General features: G+C 34.9%; 5 protein-coding genes across 5 annotated transcripts; 3 read left to right on the forward strand and 2 right to left on the reverse strand.

The window, feature by feature from the left end:
* The first annotated feature begins 1,945 nt into the window (after positions 1 to 1,945).
* Positions 1,946 to 4,850, forward strand: LOC116018818 (lipid phosphate phosphatase epsilon 2, chloroplastic-like). The gene is made up of 4 exons (XM_031258823.1): positions 1,946 to 2,406; positions 3,248 to 3,473; positions 3,783 to 3,856; positions 4,385 to 4,850. The coding sequence occupies exons 1-4, from the start codon at positions 2,101 to 2,103 to the stop codon at positions 4,610 to 4,612; spliced, it is 834 nt and encodes a 277-aa protein (XP_031114683.1). The 5' UTR covers positions 1,946 to 2,100; the 3' UTR covers positions 4,613 to 4,850.
* Positions 4,851 to 5,154: 304 nt separating this feature from the next.
* On the reverse strand, positions 5,155 to 8,976 carry LOC116019984 (GTPase ERA-like, chloroplastic). The gene is made up of 9 exons (XM_031260405.1): positions 8,497 to 8,976; positions 7,878 to 8,023; positions 7,413 to 7,553; positions 7,212 to 7,325; positions 6,945 to 7,070; positions 6,404 to 6,502; positions 6,207 to 6,308; positions 5,855 to 5,935; positions 5,155 to 5,677 (listed from the first exon to the last, which is right to left on the reverse strand). The coding sequence occupies exons 1-9, from the start codon at positions 8,939 to 8,941 to the stop codon at positions 5,591 to 5,593; spliced, it is 1,341 nt and encodes a 446-aa protein (XP_031116265.1). The 5' UTR covers positions 8,942 to 8,976; the 3' UTR covers positions 5,155 to 5,590.
* Positions 8,977 to 9,585: 609 nt separating this feature from the next.
* LOC116019986 lies at positions 9,586 to 10,219 on the reverse strand. Its single transcript, XM_031260407.1, has one exon. The coding sequence runs from the start codon at positions 10,125 to 10,127 to the stop codon at positions 9,729 to 9,731; it is 399 nt and encodes a 132-aa protein (XP_031116267.1). The 5' UTR covers positions 10,128 to 10,219; the 3' UTR covers positions 9,586 to 9,728.
* A 2,070-nt stretch (positions 10,220 to 12,289) lies between these two features.
* Positions 12,290 to 14,010, forward strand: LOC116019985 (protein LTO1 homolog). Its single transcript, XM_031260406.1, has 2 exons — positions 12,290 to 12,833; positions 13,972 to 14,010. Exon 1 carries the CDS (start codon positions 12,415 to 12,417, stop codon positions 12,829 to 12,831), a length of 417 nt encoding a protein of 138 aa, XP_031116266.1. The 5' UTR covers positions 12,290 to 12,414; the 3' UTR covers positions 12,832 to 12,833; positions 13,972 to 14,010.
* Positions 14,011 to 18,017: 4,007 nt separating this feature from the next.
* On the forward strand, positions 18,018 to 21,210 carry LOC116019834 (xyloglucan glycosyltransferase 4). The gene is made up of 4 exons (XM_031260177.1): positions 18,018 to 19,190; positions 19,297 to 19,605; positions 19,696 to 20,100; positions 20,294 to 21,210. The coding sequence occupies exons 1-4, from the start codon at positions 18,552 to 18,554 to the stop codon at positions 20,945 to 20,947; spliced, it is 2,007 nt and encodes a 668-aa protein (XP_031116037.1). The 5' UTR covers positions 18,018 to 18,551; the 3' UTR covers positions 20,948 to 21,210.
* Positions 21,211 to 22,274: the final 1,064 nt, after the last annotated feature.

Here is a 22,274-nt window from a genome sequence, read left to right on the forward strand (position 1 = left end):
GCACAACCAAAATTTAATATTATATGTATGCCCATGACTACTGCTTCAATTCAATTCTTAATGGTCAAAAGTCCCCTTTTTAAGGGCATTGTCCAACACCCTTAAAAGTAAAGACACATACAGCAGTACTTCTCAGCTTTCTACCTACAAATAAGGGACTCATCACAATTGTTATATTTGGATTGTTCAGTTTAATTTGAATGAAAATATAATATCATCACTTAGAATTCTTTTTTTAAAAAAATATTAGAGAATTATATTAAAGTAAATGCAACTTTCACGGGAAGAAAGTTGTAATGAGATTTTTTAGTCTTCGTTATCTAAAGAAATTTGTAAGATATTTATTGTTCGGAATGAGCCTATTAATTAGTTGTTGTTGAGATATCGAAAACAAAAATCAAGATGAAAAGTATAAAGACTAATTAGAAGACACAAGATTTATGTGGTTTGGCAGTACGTCTACGTTCACGGAAACGAAGCTATTCTTTTATTAATTCTAATGATTAAAAAAAAATTCAAGAATACAAGAATCATATTTATATATTTATATATAATCCTAATAGTTCATTTACAAAAGTACATACACTAATAAGGCTCCACCCCCACACCCCACACCCCACAATGAGGAAAACGAAACACTACTCGCTCAAGTAACTCTACGCCATTACACTCTAACATCTATCATCTCTCTAGCATATAATAAGACATACACAACAATTGTATATATATATTACAGTCATCATCTCCCTTTTTTTTAAAAAAAAAAAACTATAAATTTAACAAGATTATCCTGCAGAAAGTAAGAAGACTTAAAAGGTCAAAAACAAGCATTCCCATTTGCTTTTTTTTTTTTTTTTACATATAAGGTGGAAAAGAATCTGCAGTGAGTATAAAGTTAAGAGGAGCAGAGATTATCAATATCATCATCAGAAAAGGCAAGCCATTTCCGTCAATTAAATTTTAACACATGGTTTCTGAAAGTGATCATATATGTATTCCAAGAGCCAACTTTTGTTTTAAAACCCTAATATTTCATTAATTCTACCATCTTGCGTGTAAAGACGTCAAGGAATATTTGTAAAGACCATTGATACAGTCATATCTATCATCTCAAAACCCTAATTCAGCAATTCTTTATCATCAGCCATAATATCTGGATTTTATTGAGCTCTTTAATTATGAAAAGGGCTAAACGAGAGTTTTAAGAGTATTCCAATCCATGATCATATTCTTGTAATTTGGGGATGGCAATTTACTTTTCTTTTCTATTTATGTAAAAAAAAAAATTCTAAATTCACATCTTCTACGTACAATTGTGTACTAACCGGTTTAGGAGCTTAAGAATAGTCTAGGGCAGTGATCTAGCCCAAATTAGACTGTGGATCAGGACTAACTTTGCATTGTATACCCTTATCGAAAATGACATGTTATTATAGTTTAGTTAATAGAGTATGCACCTCTAAATATAGAGTTAATTTCATTTTTTGTCTTAAATTTATATGTGACAGTTCACTTTTAGTCCCTTTTTATTAGAACATCTACATTTGGTACTAATATTATTATGACATAACCATTTTTGTCCTCTATCAACAAAACAGTTTTATTGCCGTCAAATAAAAAGACATTTCGGTCTTCAATTATAGATTTTTTTTCAAAAATATAGCGGGATCAACTCACTTTGTGTAAAAATAATTGAAATGTCTTTGTATTTAACGAAATTTTAACGATTTTGTTGATGAAGGACAAAAAATAATCATGTCAAAATAATACTAAGACCAAATAAGGATGTTCCCATAAAAATGACTAAAAGTAGACTGCCACCTATAAATTTAGAACCAGAATTTACTCTCTAAATATATAATAATTGTTGAAGCATAAGTATAGTTTTACGAAGAAGAATTGAATCGTGGCATGTTTGTTTGCCGCAAAATGTAGAGGGTGATCAGATCCCACAAACTTCAAAGACCTTCAGACTTCACTCAGTGAGTCAGTGTACAGAGCAGAATAGCAGATAGTTGAGGCCCTCTCAGAATTAAGCTAGTGGGCTTCAACTTCATCCACAAGTTTTACTTTTTATAATTTTTTACAAACAAAAGAAAAATGTCATTCACAGCCTCTATTCCTATCCGGCCATTTACACGATTTTCCCACTCCAGACTTCGAAACCCCATCAAAATCTCCGCATTCACACTAGATTTTCCTCCGCCCAAATCTGCGCACTGTAATAGCACAACCCGGAGCCCCAACTCCATGAACGCCGGCGCAATCGCAGCTCGAATGGATGATGATGATGATGACGACGTGGACGTTCGATTTTCATCGCTTGAGCAAGAAGAAGCTCTGATCAATGCATCCAAACTTGTCGGTGCTTCTGTTTCTGGACTTGAAGCCGTTCTAAATAAGCTGGTTGGTGAATTTATTGTATTTTTTGTTTCGAAATTTTGTGATTTTTTTTTGTGTGAATCGCCAGTAAATTGCTTGTTTTGATAGCTCTATCGAGGTTATATGCATTTGTTGTGGTGTTAGTGAGATTAAGGATAGGGGCTTTGGTGAGGGTAAATAGTTACGTGGCTGTTTGGTAACCCTAATTTAATCAGATTATTGAGATGACAATAGATTGAATAATACACTGTAATTTTTTGCTGGTTAATAAGCAGTTTTTAGTTTAGTTAAGATAATTTATATCATAAATAACTTGGAGTTTATCATTAATTAATCAGAATTCTCAATCGTATATCATAATTGCAATCTTTACTAAAAGGGACCTATATTTGATTAAATTCCATAAGCTAATCTTCTTGAATGAAGCAGCTTAGGATGGAAAGGGTTGAATAGTTTTTTTTTTTTTTTTTTTAATGGATTTTAAGCTGTTAATGATCTAATTCAGCATTTCAAAAGGATGGATTTTGAATTGGAAGCTTTAATATTAGGAATTTAGGATGTTGTTGGGGGGGGGGGTGAAGGGCCAAGTCCAGTACCTGCCTCTGGAAAATGTGATTGCGGTCTACTAGCTATAAGCCCATTTGGTTACTAGTGAGCACATTAAGATTGCGTGATACAACTGGGATTCTGGGAATGCTATGTTTTGGTTTCCGGCATTAGACTATAATACTATATATACTTGTATGCTGAGGATCAGTAAATGTCTGGATCTGTCGGTGCAAATTCCTCAACTTTCTTTTGATTCTAGGAAATGAATTAATTATAGTTTACAACTTATCGTAGCTGTATTACACTTGAAATGCAGAGTAAATGGCTTTTTGCTGTAGTTTTTGGTGTAATCCTGCTCTGGAGACATGATGCACAGACACTTTGGGCTTCTATTGGTTCCGTTCTGAATTCTGCACTTTCACACATCCTGAAGAGAATATTGAACCAGAAACGACCCGTTTCCACCTCTCGATCAGATCCTGGAATGCCATCTTCACATGCACAATCAATCTTCTATATTGTCACATTCGCTGTAGTCTCAAGTAACTTTCTCCTGCCAATCTTGTGAAGATGCTGTGAATACAAGCGTTTTTGTAGCCTAGATCTTAAATGTGAACTCTAGTTGACCAACATTGATAATTTGTCCAAAACTATGTGGTATATAAAATCCCATACACAAATACTTTTCTCATTATTTAGATATCAAGATGCCTTGTGCTATTTAGACCTACATGAAACTTGTAATACGAATTGGATCTAGTTAAATTTTTGTTCCACTTTCTCTTTTAAATGGGATTTTTTTCATTCTATTTCAACATGTTATTTAACTCTTTTCATGTTATTGATTGCAGTGGTTCAATGGTTTGGACTGAATGGACTCACAGCAGCACTTGGCGGGATTATCTTTGCACTTGGTTCTTATTTTGTAAGTCCACAATAGCAACTTTTACTCACTTTGATGTGGAACTTTTGCGTGCTTAAAGTTTAAATATCTGTACTAGTGGGAAAAACTCATTTAGATATCTATCCTATTAAGATATATGGACTCTATGCCCTATTATTATCAAACATGTGGCATGAATCCACATGTCTTGAAACTCGCATTATACTGGAAAGAATTTATTTCTGTGTAAAAACTATTCTAAAAAGGAACATAAAATGATTCTCTTGATTGTATATGATCATATAACGAAAGTTTTTTTAGCAGGCAGATGGGAGAATTCTCTTGGTAACTATGAAATTTGTGATTTTGAAAGAATGATTAGTAAAAAAGATCTGTTTAGTCCAAGAACTTTCGTTACTTTATTCAAACTCTGATCAATATACTAAAGTAGCCAACAAAACCGTTTGTTAATAACTGTAACCTTACTTAGCAGCCCGAGTTAAGGTAGCATAGTACTCTTACAATGTTTCTGAAAACATGATAATATTTGGCTATTTTATATTTATGCAGTCATGGCTACGGATTTCACAAAAGCTTCATACGGTCAACCAAGTGCTTGTGGGTGCAGCGATAGGGTTAGGGTTCTCTGTAATCTGGTTGTGGTTATGGGATGCGTTTATGTTGGAGGCGTTCACATCCTTCCTTTGGGTTCGGATTATTGTTGTTCTTGCTGCTGTCGGGTTATGCTCCGGCTTTGTCATATATGTTATTCGACACTGGGTTCTTGATGAAGAATGACATTTCCTGCAATCAAATACTCTGAGAATCTAACAATATTTCTTGGATTTGGATACATACTAGACGTAGTGACTGTAGAAACAGCTGATCATTCACACTAACAGTGTAGTAAGCTTAGTTTTCTGAACGTTTATTATGTATACATTGTTCAGATATCGAAGTATACAAATTCTACATGTTAACATATTTTACCTCCTCTTTGTAAAACAAACAGATAATATTAATATTAATTATACAAGTCTTCATCTTATTTCAAAAAAAAAAAAAAAAAAAAGTCTTCATCTAGGCATTGAATGTGCATGCCTATCATTCCTCAATTCAGAATTCAGAATGTAATTTGTAGCTAGGTTAATTTGTAGCTAGGTAAGCTAGCTCAACTGGTCACAAAGATAAAATTTGTCATACAATCAATGATCGAATTTCACCAATGACAGTATAAAAGCAAAAGTCGGTGACAAACAAAATATCATTTGTTAAAGAAAAGAAATGTTACTGCAATTTACTCTTTTCAAATTTCAATCCAAGGGGAAAGTAACAGTAAGTTAAAATAAATAAATAAATAATAATATATCTATCTCAGCTACTTGTCCAAATATAACATCACAACAAGAGTCATTCAGGGAAGCAGATGGTGATTACAGTACAGTACTACATCTTTTCTCATTATCAGATATCCTTGTCATATTTACATATCAAACACTTGATTGTAACAATTTTAAGAACGCATCTGTGTTGCATTTTTGTGAAAAATATACAACCTTCAACAGTAGCATGTCTCTTGTGCAGTTGCTTCCATATTGGCATGGCATCGAAGAAACACAACTTGGAGTAGGAAATAACACCTGACATAATTCAGTTGCAATGTTCATGCAAGAAACCGTTTTCCAACTGTGTGCAGTTCTCTGTTTAATACCATTTCTATCAGTCGGTCATCAGAGCATCATCTTTTGCACATTATGAAATTGTCACCTCTTCTAATCACAAGGCTTTAATTTGTCCGCCATATCCATAGTGCTTTAGGAGACCTTCATTTTGCCTCCAATTCTCTTTGACCTTCACCTCTACCTGTTCAAGATAAAGTGTTTTGAGATTATTTTCTCCAATATTAAAACTATGGAACCAATTTTCATCAGTTATTCATTATGGTGCTTTTATTTCTAAAAGATGCATGTACTAACATGAATTGTTGCACAGTACAAATAAACTATTTTTTTTGCAGGAACCCCCCTAATTAGACTGTACCTCAAGAAAAACTTTCTTTTGCAAGAAATCTTCTATATCAAGCCGTGCAGCTGTTGCAAGAAGCTTCAAGGCCTTCCCTTCCTGAACTAAATCAGGAATTAGATATTAGTGTGTGTATGTGCATATAGGCCAAATTCATTATAAGTCATATTATGGATTCCGGATTTATAAACCCGACATCATATAATTGTGGAATGAATCACAAGAATTTTCAAACAAAAATCTTAAGGTATAGTAATTGACTTCAAAATTTACCCTATTCAAACCATCAATCAGCTCAAACATTTGACTTTGAGGTGAAGATTAATCAGTTGTAAAGTTAATTAACAAAAGAGTAACTAATGAACATTACCTTTCCAATGAGGATGACTTTTTGAGAGTTCTTCTCCACTATAACTTCAACTTGTATAAAATCTTTTGCATTTGGTCTATTTTTGTAGCTAACTACATTAACCTGCAGGAGAAGAAAAGTCAACAAAACAGAATGAAGTGTTAACATTATTTCATAAAATATATATTAAAAATTTTGAGAATTGTGCACTGTTTTACCTGACATGCATAAGGAATTTCATTCCGATATTGCATAAAGATCTTTTCTCTGACAATTTCAGCAACAAAAAATCTTTCTGGATGCTCACTAGCAATGTCCTAGAGGTAAGGATCAACCAAAATCATTGAATCAAATTAGAACTTCACCAAATAGATAGATGTTGCAGATTATTTTCAGAAAACAGATACATTTATCAAAACATAGAACTCTGAAACTGTGTAGAGAAACAAAAATTTCAGGACCCAATTCAGCAAAAACATGACGCAAATGCAGTCACTTGTTCAAACTTTACAGAGTAAAACCTGCTGTTTTGTTACATTATTAACTTTCCTTCTCATATCTTCCAATTCTCTCAATCATTTTGATTAGTAATTAAATTTCCTCACTGTGCAAAGCAATTGTGTTGCTCTACAGCAATTCATGTAGCTGGTAACAATAAGACTCTACATGTTCAAAAAGTAAGATATATAAAAAAGGAAATTGACAAAGCACTGATATTATTAAAAAATTGTTTTCAAGAAAGAAGGAAATCGGTCATACCTTGGGATAATAAGCCGGTCCAAGAGGAAGCTTAGAGAGTATCCAATCTTTCACATCTTCCACTCCATGCCCATATTTGGCACTGACAGGAATGACCTCATCAGCATCAGTAAATTTTTCATACCACTGGAAGCAAGAGAATATGTTAATACAGCAGGAAAAATATTTAATATCCTAGAAACACATGGGAACTTCCAAGTTCGATCAGTGGTATTACACCAAATGTTCTCTTTCCCGAAAGTATAATGGAGGTAATATTTCTTATACCTCAAGTTTCTTTGCAATTTCACCTGGTTTGATCAGGTCCTTCTTATTCAAAACCAGCAATATCGGTAATCTATCTTTTAGACTTCCAACACCCTCATACAGCACTTCATCAATCTAAAAGACAGAAAGCAGATAATTTAAGTACTACACACAATGTTTTTAGCCAAAATAAAGTAGCTCTTTCCACACAAAGGTGCATACCTTTTCAGGAGCCTTACATGCATCAACAACAACTACTACACAATCTGCACTGACAGCAGCATTGCGGACATTCCTCATCATCATTGTGTCTAATTTGTGCATTTTCTTCTCTATAACACCAGGGGTATCATATAGTATCATCTGCAAGCAAATCCACAGCTCTGACTCCAAGGTACAAGGAATCATAAATATTTTGACCAAATTGATTATGAGCACGAAAGAACTAAACTAACAAAAGTCTTCAAAATCATCAAACACATATTTATTAACAAAGAAACTCAATTTCAATTGGAAAGCATCCACAAAAAAAAGATTGCACATGTCAAGAAAGGTTGCATTGTATATGGTTCATCTCCCTAATTTTTCATGGGTGAGGTCAATCAAAATAGAATTGAAGACCAGAAGAGTGCGTATATGTAAAGAACAGCAGAAATATGAGCAACATAATTACAAATATCTACAAACCTGGTATTCTGGAGCGGAACATATACCAAGAATGCGATGCCGTGTAGTTTGAGGCTTATCTGTAACAATAGAGAGCTTCTGCCCAACCATCTGGTTGGAAAGTGTACTTTTTCCCACATTAGGCTTCCCAAGGACAGCTACATATCCTATATTACAAACAACACTATTTTCAACTTATCTCCCAACAAATTCTATTATATTAAGCAAAAAGCATTGTCAATTAGACTAGCTGGATACTATAATCCATTATCCATGGTGCTTTAAGTTTTAACAATTCTCAGTGTTGCAAAAAGGACAGATGCCAATTAATTGCCGCCTGGCGTCACCTTAAATGGTCGACTAGGCAGCTGGCAGGCTAGGCAACCGGCTAAGCCGCTTAAGCGCCGCTTAGACGCTCATCCCCGCCTAGACGCCGATTAGACCTCCTGCGCACGGACTAGGCATCCTAGTCTTCAAGTTTTGATTATCTATTATCTATTGTTCTTTTTTTAATGGGTTATTTCTCTAAATAACACTAAATTGTACACTTATAGGCGCTCTGCGAGAGTCCGAGAAAGGCCTAGCAATTTTTTCAAGCATGACAATGCTAGTGTATGAATACAGAAGGTGAAGAACTCACCGCTCTTATGATTAGGGTTATCAGAAGCAGTGTCGAGCTCTTCGAGCTCATATTCATCAAGCAATGCGAAGTTCCGGTCCGGTTTCTCGGTTAGAGACAACACCACACCGGAGTCATCATCCTCCTCTTCTTCTTCTTCTCCATAGCTTATCCTCGATGTTGCTCTATCTCCGACATAAAAATCATGTGCTTCTTTATCTTCTACTAGGCGCTCGAGCTCCGGATTTGTTTGGCGAGAAGCAGTGGCGTGAAGTTTGAAATTGATTGGTCGGTTTGAATTCAAAGTTTTTGGGCTAAATTGGAGGAGACAAGCATTGCAGGAAGAGCGAGTGTAACGGACCGAAGCACAGAAACAATTGTATTCTCGTGGCGGCGAGGCAGCAGCAGCCGCCGCCGGGAATAGAGACATGTGGTGGTGCCACTGCGGCAGAGCCAGCTCTATCATTTTGGATTACGAAGTACAGTACAGAGCCCAACTCTATCTTTTTCACCCGCGCCCAAGGCATCCTTCCTTTCCTTTTTGGACTTTTTTTTTACCCAAATTATCATTTTGGTCCACTTACTTGAGTCTGTTAATTGTAATTCACTGACTTTCAAAATTGTTAATGTTGTATAACTATTCAATTTTTATTAATTTCGATCGTCAAATTATCGGTCAAATTTTGTCAAAAAAATCTAAATTTTAAAATAATGAGGATATTTTAGACATGTCGCCTCTAATTTCTTCTTCTCCATCTTTTCTTCTTCTTCCCCGACATACTAAAATGGCTTCCCCAATGAAATGAGCAATCGAGTAAGTAGAGTATGATTATTGTATTTAAAGGTCAACTGTTTGATTCTTATCAATACTCTATTGAGTTTCTTACACCAAGTCTTATCGGATTTACTCACTCTCATCACTCAAAATATGTATTAATTATAAAATAATATAATTATGATATTTATGTTTACTATTTATTAATCAAACTAACTATCTAGTCTTTTTCAATTATTTTCTCCAATATTGTCTTTCAATATTTAAATTTAATAGTATTTGTTATGTAATTTTTAAAATTTAAAATTTTGATAATTTTATCATACACTATGATATCTCATAAAAATGGAATATTATTATTATTATTCTCCATAAGCACATATTACCCTTTTCCCTTTATACAAAGTAATTAACATTTAATTTAAAGCAAGAAAAATTATAATAAAATCAAACACAAAAATAGAACACACTTGAGAAATCACAATACAGAAATATTGGTCTTAGAGGCCATGTCCCGTATACCGCCATATCCGCCTTCCTTAACATACTCAAGGTACCTCGAGAACTCCGGCCTCGCCGTCACTTTTCTCGACTTCTTCCGGCCATCGAAGAGGCTGAAAAGCGGGTGAACCTTGCTGGCCTTGTGCACTTGCTTCGCCTGAGATTTCGCCGCCGCCGCCGCCGCCTGAAAACTACTGTGCAGCTCCGACGACACCTTATTCTTCGACGACGGCGAACTGAAAACGTGCTTGCCGGCTGGCACCGTCTTCGTCCTCACTAGTTTCGGATGATCAATTTCAATCAGAGGAGTTTCGTCGCTCAATTGCTCGTAGGCGAACGGGCTTCTTCGTGTAGTAAATGATCTCAGCATCGCCATGGCTAAGTATATAGTAGCTAACAAGAATTGATATTTGTATATATATATGAACAGTAAAGTTGAATTGAACACTCTCAGAGATTTGATGAAATGATGATTAGTGATTCAGTGTATATATAGGTGGAGATGTGGATGGTATAACATATAAATGGATATTTTAATTATGAATATATTATTATTATCGTTAGTATTATATTGGCGTTTAATTGTGCACATTTTATTAAAGTATGTAGTAATCCAAGTTTGATTGATTAGTATAATAGAAGAAGTGCAATTAATGCATATGTATGTCAAAGATGGCTTGCGGCATGCTAAAACTAGGTTGTTGAAATGTTGTGGTGAGTTGAATGTTAATGTTTGACCATATATATGAACCTGCCATGCATCTTCCATTCTACACTAATGGCTAATTATCCAATTATATTTCTATCTCTTATGCCATTCCAATTATATAGATTAATATTTGATGCACCCCCGATGTATAGATGCTATACACGGTGGCGAAGAAGGAGATGTCACATCATAAAAAATAAAGTCAATATTGACCGGGTTCTTTTTTGCAAAATATCTGAGACTTGTATTTGATTAAGAATTTATTTTTTTATTTCTAATTAACAAAATATATCTACTTTCATAAATATATTTATTACTTAATTATTATATATCTTCTTTTCTACACATTTTTAATTATTAGATACATTATTAATTGTTCCCAATTAGATACATTATTATTTGTTACCAAACAATTAATATATATTAATCACACGTAAAGCCATTATGCTCTGATCTTTAATTGTGGATTTGTTAATAATATGATTAAATATTTCACTAGCTAAACAGACTCGTCATATTTATAGTTATCAATTGATCTTAATTATAATCGTTGATTTATTATATATTGGCGGTCCATAAGATATTAATCCCAATTCAATTATATATGTATATGCTTATTATATTCAATCACATATTAGAATGGCCACTCAAATCAAATGACTATAATATCCCTAAGTTATTGCCCTTTTTCACAGGTTTGTTGTTAATCAAGTAAAATTTTGTCAGTTTCAACAACAACAACAACAACAACAACAACAACAACAACAACAACAATAATAATAATAATAATAATAATAATAATAATAATAAAGTTTTGTCCTTCTTTGCATAATTGCATTATATTATATCCTATCATCATATATTCGTACGTCATACCTCATAAGATTTATTATTATTTATTATAAGTTTGACATTAAGCTTTGCGTGCGCTGTTGTGATATTGTAACTAGCACGTATACTACATAGAAAGAATGGAGTTTAACTCTCTTGTTAGTCATACTCAAAACAAATTTTCTAGTCATTATGAATTTATTGATCCACAATTCATTAATTTTTTTAAAATAAATGTCAAATAAATTATCAATTATATAAATAACAATTAAATTAGTCATCAATCTAGAAAAAAAAAAGTTTGAAATTAACATCTGAACTAAAAAATGACAATTAACACTTTATGTCCATCCATTACCTATAATTAAATGATCTCATACTCATGAAACCAAGAGTAGAAATAACTCTATCACTATGAATTTACCCTTTTTTTCTAGATGTGATGAAGAAATGTTCAGATCAACAAGTTCTGTCAATAATTTCTATACAAAGTTCTGTCAATAAATTTTTACGAGATATCACTTAACATGTCTTGATCATTCCAATGCAGTTATTGTAACATCAAGCTTTAATCCACTCAATATCGCTATAGTTCTTATTGATTATCTATTTTATCCCATTACATTATATTATTTTTATGCGAGCTTATTGATCCGAATAATTACATACCTTGAGTCAATTAGTTTCATTATCATTTATCTATTCAATAAACTGATTTAACACCATACTTTTAATTTTAAGCTAAGAGTAGTACAATGGCGCAAGCAAGGCCGGTACTTTGACTTTTAATTTGGATTCAGATATTTTTGGTCAGATGTTATGGCCCAAATTTGAGGTAGGCCTAGTGGGCTTACTTTAATTAATGGGTTTTGACTGAAATAATATAAATTCTATGGGCCCATATCCAATAAACAAACGTAGCCATTGCTCTTGGAGTAAAGACTGATTGAAAAAATAAATAAAGTTTCTTGTATAGTCCGTGGGTCTAGGGACTATGGTGAAGGATCTGATTTAAATTTTCCCGGCCCATAAAGATTAGCAGACACTTGAAAGTTGGACATTTGGCGGGCGGCCTAATCGGATTTCATTGCCGCCGAACACGAATTCTCGGCCGGCAAATACAATGGAGGAAGATATCTTCGACTCATCTCTGAATCTAGAGGACACGCATTACAAGCAAGGATACTCCGACGGTTACGCCGACGGTCAAGCTTCCGGCGTAGAGGAAGGCCGCCAGGTGGGTCTCAAAACCGGGTTTGAAGTCGGATTCGAATTGGGCTTCTACAGAGGCTGTATCGACGCCTGGAACTCCGCAATTCTGCTCGATCCGACTTGTTTCTCGCCTCGAGTGCAGAAAAACATCGCGCAGATGGATGAATTGATCCGGAAGTACCCTATAGCGGATCCGGAAAACGAATCCGTTACTGATATCATGGACTCTTTGAGGATGAAGTTCCGAGCTATCTGTGCCACACTGAACGTGAAGTTGGAGTATGAGGGTTACCCTAGGGCTTCCGGTGTTGAGAATACTGGATTTTGAGGGTATAATCGTTATGAAACGTTGTTTCTATATTGTGCTTCTAAGTTCTAAATCATTTCGTAGTTTATTGCTTGTCTTTCTAGTTTTTTTTTTTTTTTTTTGAAAACAGTATTTCTAGTTGAATAGTTATAGTTCTCAAACAGACCTACTTTGTACTCTCTTTATCAATTTAAGAAAATTAGTCCTTGCTTCTTCTAAAAATTGAATGTCATTGAGCATCTGAACACTGTTACATGTATGTTGATGGTGAGTTATTAGATAATCAATGGCATAATATAGGCAATGATGTTCATGTTGTTATGAACACCATGTCTGATGGTGTAAAAATTGTAAGTTGGTTGCCATGGGTTAAGCAAACATCTCTAGGCTCAGAGAAGGACTTCTTAACAACTAGGATAGGTTCAGTTTTCATAATTGTTCTAAGCACAGCCATGTTATATTATCGTTGGATCGCATTTAATGCTATGTTCATCACTCAATTAAATACGCCTTTTTCAGCATGTGTTTTGTTTACACTTGCAGTAGTTGTCCAACAGGAAGTATGGCCACATGGGTTATGTGCCATGTGAAGAAACTATTCTGCGTGTTCTAATCTTACTAACTGTGTGTATAATATGATGAGGTGAATATTCTTGGATGGGAAGCATATTCTTATGCTTCTGTTTCTGTGAAATCTCTTCATGTTACGGACATAATAATTCGATATCTTCATATCTCTCTTGTCATTATTTCAAGATTTCAACTGGCAATAGTAGAGATTTCACCGGTTCAAGTATTTAATTATTTTGTCCTTGATTTGATAGCAGATGTCTCTGTTTCTCTAGTTGTGTGATTGTACATCAATTCATCAAAGGAACAGCTTGATCTATACTATACCTATCATCCTAGAAATCTATTCCAAGTAGCATGTACAATGCAAAAGTTTGGATAAAATTTGTATATTTCTTTGTTGTCTTTGTTCTTCAGTTTCCAAAACTAAAACCTACATTCATTGACTGTTTTTGTATCTATATGCTCAATTGTTGGCAAAACTAAAGACCTCTTAAAATATGCTAATTCCGTTTTGTTGGTTCTATTGCACTTCTCCTGTTTCTGCAGGTCTCAAGCCTAAAGCTGTAATAACTTCTCTTGTTTCTGCAGGTTTCAAGCCTAAAGCTGTAACTTTATTCGCAATGGAAATGATAATTTTGAAGACCCAGGATGCTTGATTTGGATTGGCATGATTACAAGTAAGTAGTCATATTCTTGGTCTGCCCCATATGATTTAATTCTTGATGATACTTTTAGGGGGGGGGGGGGGGTAGGGTCTGATGAACTATACTATAGGGGTGAATTTTAGAGATCTGGATGCAAGTGTTAAGGTATGATGCTCCCACAAATAAGATAGGAAGATGGGGGGTATTAATGATGCATATTTTAGCTAGTAAATAACTGCCCAGATGCTAGAAATAATGGTGCTTATTTAAATGCATTGCCCTACAGTGTGTGTCTGTATTATATTGTGAAAAAAATACTTGGTACAGCGATGCTGCCATGGCTGGGTAGCTGGCCACATGGAGACTGCATGTGGCCCTGCCTAACAGCCAAGACAGTGAAGGTCCTTGAGAATGACAAGCATAGCAGCATGTATCTGCCGTATCCTCCGCTTGATTGTGGTATAGTTTGTGTTGTCGCTAGGGTGCATCACAATCTCCCCTTGTGCTACTGTGAGCCCATTCTGTTTTCAGTTTTTACCAGAAATGACTGCTTGGTTTTTTATGTACTGTGAAACCCTGTTTTGCGGCTGCAACACCTTATCTTTTTGTTTTTTTTTGTCTATATTTTCTGGGGTTCTCAGATGCAACTCATCCAACCCAGCTTTTCATTTGCTGTAGGATGATTCCTCTTTTCTTTTGTTTCCATTGTTTCTTGTATCTGAAATGTTGGTTTTACGGCCATGAGGTAGTCAGACGGCGGGCCAACACAACCGTAAAACGATGGAAATAACAAAGTGAAAATGCTAAAAGCAATGAGACAGGGTAATTGCGCCTGAATTAAAATTTGAACCCTTAACCAGAGAGAAACTTAACAAATTTGACTTTAAAAAGGTTGTCAAAAATGCCAAAACCGCCATAACTAATTCCTATATCAAATAGGAAAGTATCCCGCCAAATTTGGGAAAGATCACTAGCGAATCTCGATTCGCCGCCTCTGAGTGCCCTGGTCGGGCACCGTGACAAGATTGTCTACGTCAGGTGGGCCAGTGGGCAACCGTACCATCCACTGGTAAAGATGGTAAGTCGTCAGGCTCCATATACCGGGGCGCTCCAGGCTTAGTGCCCCACTCAGGGGTATCCATCACGAAACTCCCTGAAACTCGTTCTAAAACATTTGGGTCGTTTCCTAATAAACCAATTGTTTCCGAAAAAATTTCAGGCTGCAGTGTTTTTTTGGTTATAACACTATTAGGATAAAAGTTTCACGTTCGACTTCCTGTAAGAGTTGTCTATTTGTTTTCTTAAATTGAGCTAGTCGGTCATGAGTAATCTAAATTAGTTTAGATTCTTGTGGTTGTTTGCAAGTTAATGTAACATGGTGGACTTCATCTAAAGGCTAAAACACATATTTGGGTTGTGGCTGCCATTTTGTATAAATCAAAGACTAATACCCCATTTGATGTATGTACATATTTAGATTTTTTCTTTTTCTCACACGCTTCCTCTGGAAAAAAGAAAAGTTTTTTTTTTTTTTTTTTTTTTTTCATTATCATCACATGTGAAATGCCCTCCTGTGTTATGTCAATTCTCCAACCTTGCTTCCACCGTCTGCCTTCGTTGAAAGAGAGGGTACCCAGTTTATGACCTCAAAATTGTTTTTTTTTTTTAAAAGATTAATTTGCTTTTTGTTTTTTATTTTTCATTTTTTGATTTGCTTAAATTATAATGGACAATTTATAATTTGTCGTGACGAAACATAGGGGTCCATGACTATACAAGAACCAAATCGAATGCTGCCATTTTGATAAGAAATTTCATGCTGACATAATAAACATTATTTATGATTTTTCATTATACCAATTTATACTATATTCCAAAACAAAAAAATTATAATACTTTATACTGGATGGAATCTAATCCATCTTTAAATCTCCAGTTCATCACCTAACTATTTGTTTACGTCTATTCATGTCTGTACATGTGAACAACTTTTCCTTTTCCAAATTGCATATGAATAAATAAATAAATAATAAATGGAAATCCCAAAGATAACCCTAATGAATAGCTTCAATGGTTTTGACTTTTTTTATCTTTGCAATTTGTTTGACCAGTAAATGTTTTTCTTTTTCGTTTAAATTAGGATTTAGTCCTAATTGATTTTGAATGTATGACGTTTGCTTTTTTGACTTTTGCACTATATTCAGATATTCTAATGTTATTTTTGGACTAATTTCTTAACTAATCTATACAAATAATTCTTATACTTCTTCTTTTTCTTTTATTTTCTAAAAAATGAATTTTATATTTTATTTAAAAATAATGTGTTCGGATGAAATTGGAGTTTTAAAAATAATTAGAAGCAATTCTAAAGGTTAACATATACTCCTACGATTTTTTTATAAATGAAATGTACCCTTTATTTGCTATTTGGTTAAGTCCCTTTCGGAAGCGGCCCTTACAAAGGCATTGTTGCACATATTGATATGCATAGATTCGAACTTTCAATCTCTCTTTTCACGACACCAAACTTTAAAAAAAAAAAAAATCAACAAAAGATGGGATACTTGTTGTCCCTAAATTATGAGAAATAACGATTTTCATCCTTCTATTATACCTATTGTCATTTTTTGTTTCTCATATGTTTGCAAATTGTTTTTTTTTTTAATTTTATTTTATCAATTCCTAAGTTTAATTAGGATAAGATTAAAAAAATCACTTCACAAATAATGAATAGAAAGTTGCGACAATATAACAAATAGACGAAAAAAATATTATTTTCATATAATTCAAATCAAAAAGTGATATTTTTATACACAACATTTGATATTTCTACTGTAATGAGAGAATTCAATTAACACCATGCCTTCACAATTTTACTCCTATCCATTAAAAAAAACCCCAGTTAAAACTCTTTTTCTTTTAAACTAGCATATACAAACGTAATTTCTAATGAAAAGTAATACTACACATACTTCAATTTTCTACTCTATTTTTTAATCCCAGCTTATGTGTCATATTTTAATTCATCTAGAAAAATTGATGGGTCACATTTATTATTATTTTTTTTTCTCTTCTATAAATTAAATCAGGATAGGTGGTGAGAGTTTTATTCCATGTGAATAATGTATCATTTTCCATTTCTAATCTTGATGTTGCATATTTTAGCTACGCGCCTACGCGTGATGCTGTCCACACGTATGCCATTTCATTCGCTAAAAATGGGAATACAATTCTCTATCACGCCGACAAAATTACTGGATCCCACGTACCACAATTCTCAAACACCTCCGCATGAAATAGTGGTTGGACTGTACTGTTGGGAGCCAGCCATGTGCCTAAACGACTAATTAAATCATTAATTAAATCCAATACCTTAAGTTAAGCAGTAATGGTAGTAAAAGTTTTCAATGATTAGCTCCCTTCCTCTCAAAGCCGTGTAATTTGACTTTGGGCTGCCCCACTTCGTGTCTGGCACTCCCCTTCCAGTTCATCATCATCATTAAAAAAACAATAATTTCTTTAATTCTGTGAAATTTTAGTTTCAATTACAAGAGAAATTCCGTAATCACTGTCTGAAAATATGTATTGAGTAATACATCTGATTTTATGATTTTAATCGGTAAGAACTACAAGAAGGTAAATCAGCCTAGATGATTCATAGACCTGATCGATTCAAACAAAAAAGATCAGTAGGTTGCTTTTGTTTGGAATCGAACTTGTTACCTTGTAGTTATCAAGTCTAACAGTTGACTAACTTGATTGAGGTTGTCTCTCGTTGGAAAAGTATACAATTAAAGAAAGAAAAAAAGGGGAAAAGGGTGTTTAACATCTTTGATTTGGCTGTAGTTGGCTGTCACTTTTTGTCTGCAAACTGGTGGTTGTTGATTGACAGCAATGGGAGTCTGCATTTGGCTTCCAAGAAACCATGTATTAGTTGAAGATTTTTGATCAAATAATGTAAAAGATTATCCATCCCACTGTTTTCCCCTTCTTCTTCTTCATCCTTTGACTATACACCGGCTTAGACTGGGCTTGATCGCATCTGATTAGTTTTACACAATAAAGAAAGGCAGGCCGGTCAATAATTTCATATGTAATTTACATGAGAAACCTGAACCTTCCATTTGCCTGCTGACTAATGAAGTTTCCCTCTCCTCCTTTTATTAGTAGTAGAAGTCTTGGTTGTGCTCATTAAATTCCAGAACCAGATTCTCCATTTCTCTCTCTCTCTCTCTCTCCTCTCTCTATCTCTCTCTGTTTATCTTTCTAGATTTGACCTGGAGAATTGTTGAGCCAAAGCCTCATTGCCATTCTTTTCAGGTTCAAGATCCATATATTTCTTGAAATGTGTGCACTTATAACTATCCAATGATTTTGTTTATGGTGTGACAGACAGAGGATCTGTGGAAGTGTCAAAACTGAGCTCTGAGCCTCTGAGGTCCACAAAGTTTGCATCTTTGTGAAAATCCCAAATCTGGGCTGCCATTCATCTCTTTGGGATTTGATTGTGTGTTGAGAAGAGGAATGGCACCAAGCTCTGTAGTGGTGACAATTGAGAACTCCAAGAGCATTTCCCTGGTGGAGATCAACGATTCGAATTCGCCCGCCTTTCGGGATAAACAGAAGGCCACAAACCCAAAGACATTCCTTATTCTCAAAGCACACAGAGCTCTAGCTTGCCTCCCATGGCTGGCCACTGGTCTGCTCACAACATTTTCTTCTGTCAAGAAACGCATTGCCTTGTCTGATACAGATGAAGAAGATCCCAGGTATAGAGGGAAGCTGTACAGGTTCATTAGAGGCTTTCTTGCTGTTTCTGTGGTGGCTTTGATTCTGGAGATCATTGCATATTACAACCAATGGGATTTGAGTCATTTTGCCCTGGTCAATCCTGGAGAAGTTCAGAATCTTCTGCAATGGACTTATATGGCCTGGTTGTCTTTCAGAGCTGACTATGTTGCTCCCTCCATTGTCACACTTTCTAAGTTCTGCACTGTTCTTTTCCTCATTCAATCCGTGGATCGCTTCGCGCTTTGTCTCGGCTGTTTCTGGATTAAGTACAAGAAAATCAAGCCTGTTATAGATGAAAATGCATATGATCCTGAAGATGACTCAACTTTCCCTATGGTCCTTGTACAGATTCCTATGTGCAATGAAAAAGAGGTGAGACAAAACATCCCAATCTTTATGCATTCTTATTCTCTTTTAAGAAATTGATCTGATTGATCTGATTCTGATTCTGATTATGAACTTCCTGTGGAACATACAGGTTTTCGCGCAATCAATTGGAGCTGCCTGCCAACTGGATTGGCCGAAAGACCGGTTTCTAGTCCAGGTCTTGGATGATTCAGATGATGAAGTTTGTCAGCAGATGATCAGAAATGAAGTGTTGTCGTGGAAAGAGAAAGGCGTAAACATAGTGTACAGACATCGGTTGATCAGAACAGGATACAAAGCCGGGAACCTTAACTCTGCAATGGCCTGTGAATATGTCAAAGACTATGAATTCGTCGCAATCTTTGATGCAGACTTCCAACCCAATGCAGATTTCCTTAAACTCACAGTTCCTCATTTCAAGGTATATATATATATAGTAAGCTTGATATCAGATTGTATTGAGTCTTGAATTATCAAGTTACTGAAAAGAATTCATTGTTTTTTGTATCAGGGGAATCCAGAACTAGGGCTAGTTCAAGGCAGATGGTCATTCGTGAACAAGGATGAGAATTTGCTCACGCGCCTTCAGAACATCAACTTGTGCTTCCATTTTGAGGTGGAGCAGCAAGTGAATGGCCACTTTCTCAATTTCTTCGGGTTCAATGGAACTGCTGGAGTGTGGAGAATCAAGGCCTTGGAGGAGTCGGGAGGATGGCTCGAAAGGACTACTGTGGAGGACATGGATATCGCGGTTAGAGCACACTTGAATGGCTGGAAATTCATATTTCTAAACGACGTTAGAGCGATCTGTGAGCTGCCCGAGTCTTACGAAGCATACAAAAAACAGCAACATCGTTGGCATTCCGGTCCAATGCAGCTCTTCAGATTGTGCCTTCCTGCCATTTTGACTTCAAAGGTAACTTTTACTAACTTTTCAGTTCTTGAATTGGTTTGTTTGTCATCTGTGTTGAGAATATATAAACATAAATGTGCAAGCCAACTACCAGCTTAGGCTTTTAGTTGAGATGGAGCACATGCTTCAATTATCTTAAACGCAGGAATCATACATAGTACTGACCAAATCTGTATTGTCTGTCATGTTCTTGCAGATATCAATTTGGAAGAAGGGCAATCTGATATTCCTCTTCTTTCTTCTCAGGAAACTCATACTTCCCTTTTACTCATTCACTCTCTTCTGCATCATACTTCCACTAACAATGTTCATCCCAGAAGCCGAATTACCCGCTTGGGTGATCTGTTACATTCCCATTATCATGTCCATCTTGAACATCCTCCCCTCGCCAAAATCCTTCCCCTTTCTCGTACCCTACCTCCTCTTCGAAAACACCATGTCCGTCACCAAATTCAACGCCATGGTCTCGGGCCTGTTCCAGCTAGGCAGTGCCTATGAGTGGGTGGTCACAAAGAAGACAGGCAGGTCATCTGAATCAGACCTGCTGGCATTTGCTGAGAGGGAATCCAAGAGCCTGCAGGGCGAGAAAATCACTAGGCGCCTCTCGGAATCAGGCCTCGAAATGTACGGAAAACTGAAAGAGCAAGAACAAGAAATCCCAATGGAATCCAAGAAGAAGAAGAAGAAGAACAGAATTTACAGAAAGGAACTAACACTTGCTTTTCTTCTCCTCACTGCTGCTGCAAGAAGCCTGTTATCTGCCCAGGGGATCCATTTCTATTACCTTCTGTTCCAGGGCTTAACTTTCCTTGTTGTGGGATTGGATTTGATTGGAGAACAAGTGAGCTAAAGATACAAACAGGAATTAAAGAAGGATGGCCTGTTTAATTTGGTCCATCTTTTTTGCTTCTTCTTCTTCTTCCTTTTTTTGGAGTATTGTGTTACAGCCAGCTGAATAGCAGATAGCTTTACAGGACAACTCAAAACAAAGTAGCATACTTATATTCTTTTCTTAAATTTATTTTTCATCTGTGTAATTACAAGTACCTCCACTATTCTTAATAATGAATCAATGCAAGTGTTTCAAGTATACTGTATTCTTGTTTGATACAAGATTTTGCTTGGTGAATATAATTATAGTTTAAGATTATAAATTGCAATTAGTTTCATATTTTACTCAAAACTAGTGATGCAATTAGTATTATTGTTAAAGTTATGCTCAATGGTCCAATTTAAGTCTAAATTTATTAGATATTTAGACCATCCAATTTAAATAGTTTGACTAACTAAAGATATATATGATAAAATAGAATCGCTCAAGACAAGCGTTACACCAAGACTCACGAATTGTAAAAGTACAAGAAATGGAATAGCTTCACAACAAGACTTGCCTATGGTGTTGGTACAAGAAGTGGAACAGGCCCCCAAATATGACTATATATTTTATACCAAAAAGATTCACAAACTCTGTAACATGTTAAAATAGAAAATTATAACACCCAGGACACCGAAAAACTAAGGTGTCAAGTAAGATTGTACATCTTATATACATAAAACAACAGACTATGTGACATGTATAAATAAAAAGTCGCAACACTTAAAATACCAAAAAATAATTATAGACATAGTAAAAGTATATGAAATTGCCACACTCCTAATTTGTGAAATAATGTTCACTATTAGTACAATAAATGAGTTTTTAATACCTCGAAAAAAGTGATTAAGTAGATAGAGTGTGAATCTCATAAGTCATAAAAGTTTACACTATCAAGTAATAGCTATGAATTTTTTCAGGACTAACAAGCCAAGTGTCAAAACTCAAAATAGAGTTTTTTTTTTTTAAAAAGGGAATTATTATTTCAAAAAAAAAAGGGGAATTAAATTGCCCTTAAAAAGTTGTGATCTATTGATCTTAAAGGCCCTTAATAAAAATAAAAAATAAAATTAAAATTTATAAAAAAAAAAAAAAGAAAAAAAAAAGAAAAAAAAAGGCTATTGGTTGACGGCGGGACATATATAGAAGTAGAAGAGTTGACATTTCCCATATTTATCCGTTTTAGAAAAGCATGTTTAATTTGGTCTTTACTCTTTTTGTTTTACTGGGGTATCCCTAGTCCCGAGTACACCTTTCCCTTTTTTTTCTACTGAAATTAAACACATTAAATAAAAGTAATACA

The sequence above is a fragment of the Ipomoea triloba genome, chromosome 5, assembly GCF_003576645.1.
Source record: "Ipomoea triloba cultivar NCNSP0323 chromosome 5, ASM357664v1".
Lineage (NCBI taxonomy): Eukaryota > Viridiplantae > Streptophyta > Magnoliopsida > Solanales > Convolvulaceae > Ipomoea > Ipomoea triloba.

Bases quoted from the DNA above. Each gene is read 5' to 3' on its own strand.
- LOC116018818 (XM_031258823.1), top strand. From the start codon at position 2,101: ATGTCATTCACAGCCTCTATTCCTATCCGGCCATTTACACGATTTTCC. The intron at 3,474-3,782 runs GTAACTTTCTCC...TATTGATTGCAG, and splicing joins CACATTCGCTGTAGTCTCAA to TGGTTCAATGGTTTGGACTG. The intron at 3,857-4,384 runs GTAAGTCCACAA...ATATTTATGCAG, and splicing joins TTGCACTTGGTTCTTATTTT to TCATGGCTACGGATTTCACA.
- LOC116019984 (XM_031260405.1), bottom strand. From the start codon at position 8,941: ATGATAGAGCTGGCTCTGCCGCAGTGGCACCACCACATGTCTCTATTC. The intron at 6,503-6,944 runs GTATGACCGATT...CCTTACCTCTAG, and splicing joins GACCGGCTTATTATCCCAAG to GACATTGCTAGTGAGCATCC. The intron at 5,678-5,854 runs GTACAGTCTAAT...TATCTTGAACAG, and splicing joins AAAAGAAAGTTTTTCTTGAG to GTAGAGGTGAAGGTCAAAGA.
- LOC116019986 (XM_031260407.1), bottom strand. From the start codon at position 10,127: ATGGCGATGCTGAGATCATTTACTACACGAAGAAGCCCGTTCGCCTAC.
- LOC116019985 (XM_031260406.1), top strand. From the start codon at position 12,415: ATGGAGGAAGATATCTTCGACTCATCTCTGAATCTAGAGGACACGCAT.
- LOC116019834 (XM_031260177.1), top strand. From the start codon at position 18,552: ATGGCACCAAGCTCTGTAGTGGTGACAATTGAGAACTCCAAGAGCATT. The intron at 19,606-19,695 runs GTATATATATAT...TTTTTGTATCAG, and splicing joins TCACAGTTCCTCATTTCAAG to GGGAATCCAGAACTAGGGCT. The intron at 20,101-20,293 runs GTAACTTTTACT...ATGTTCTTGCAG, and splicing joins CTGCCATTTTGACTTCAAAG to ATATCAATTTGGAAGAAGGG.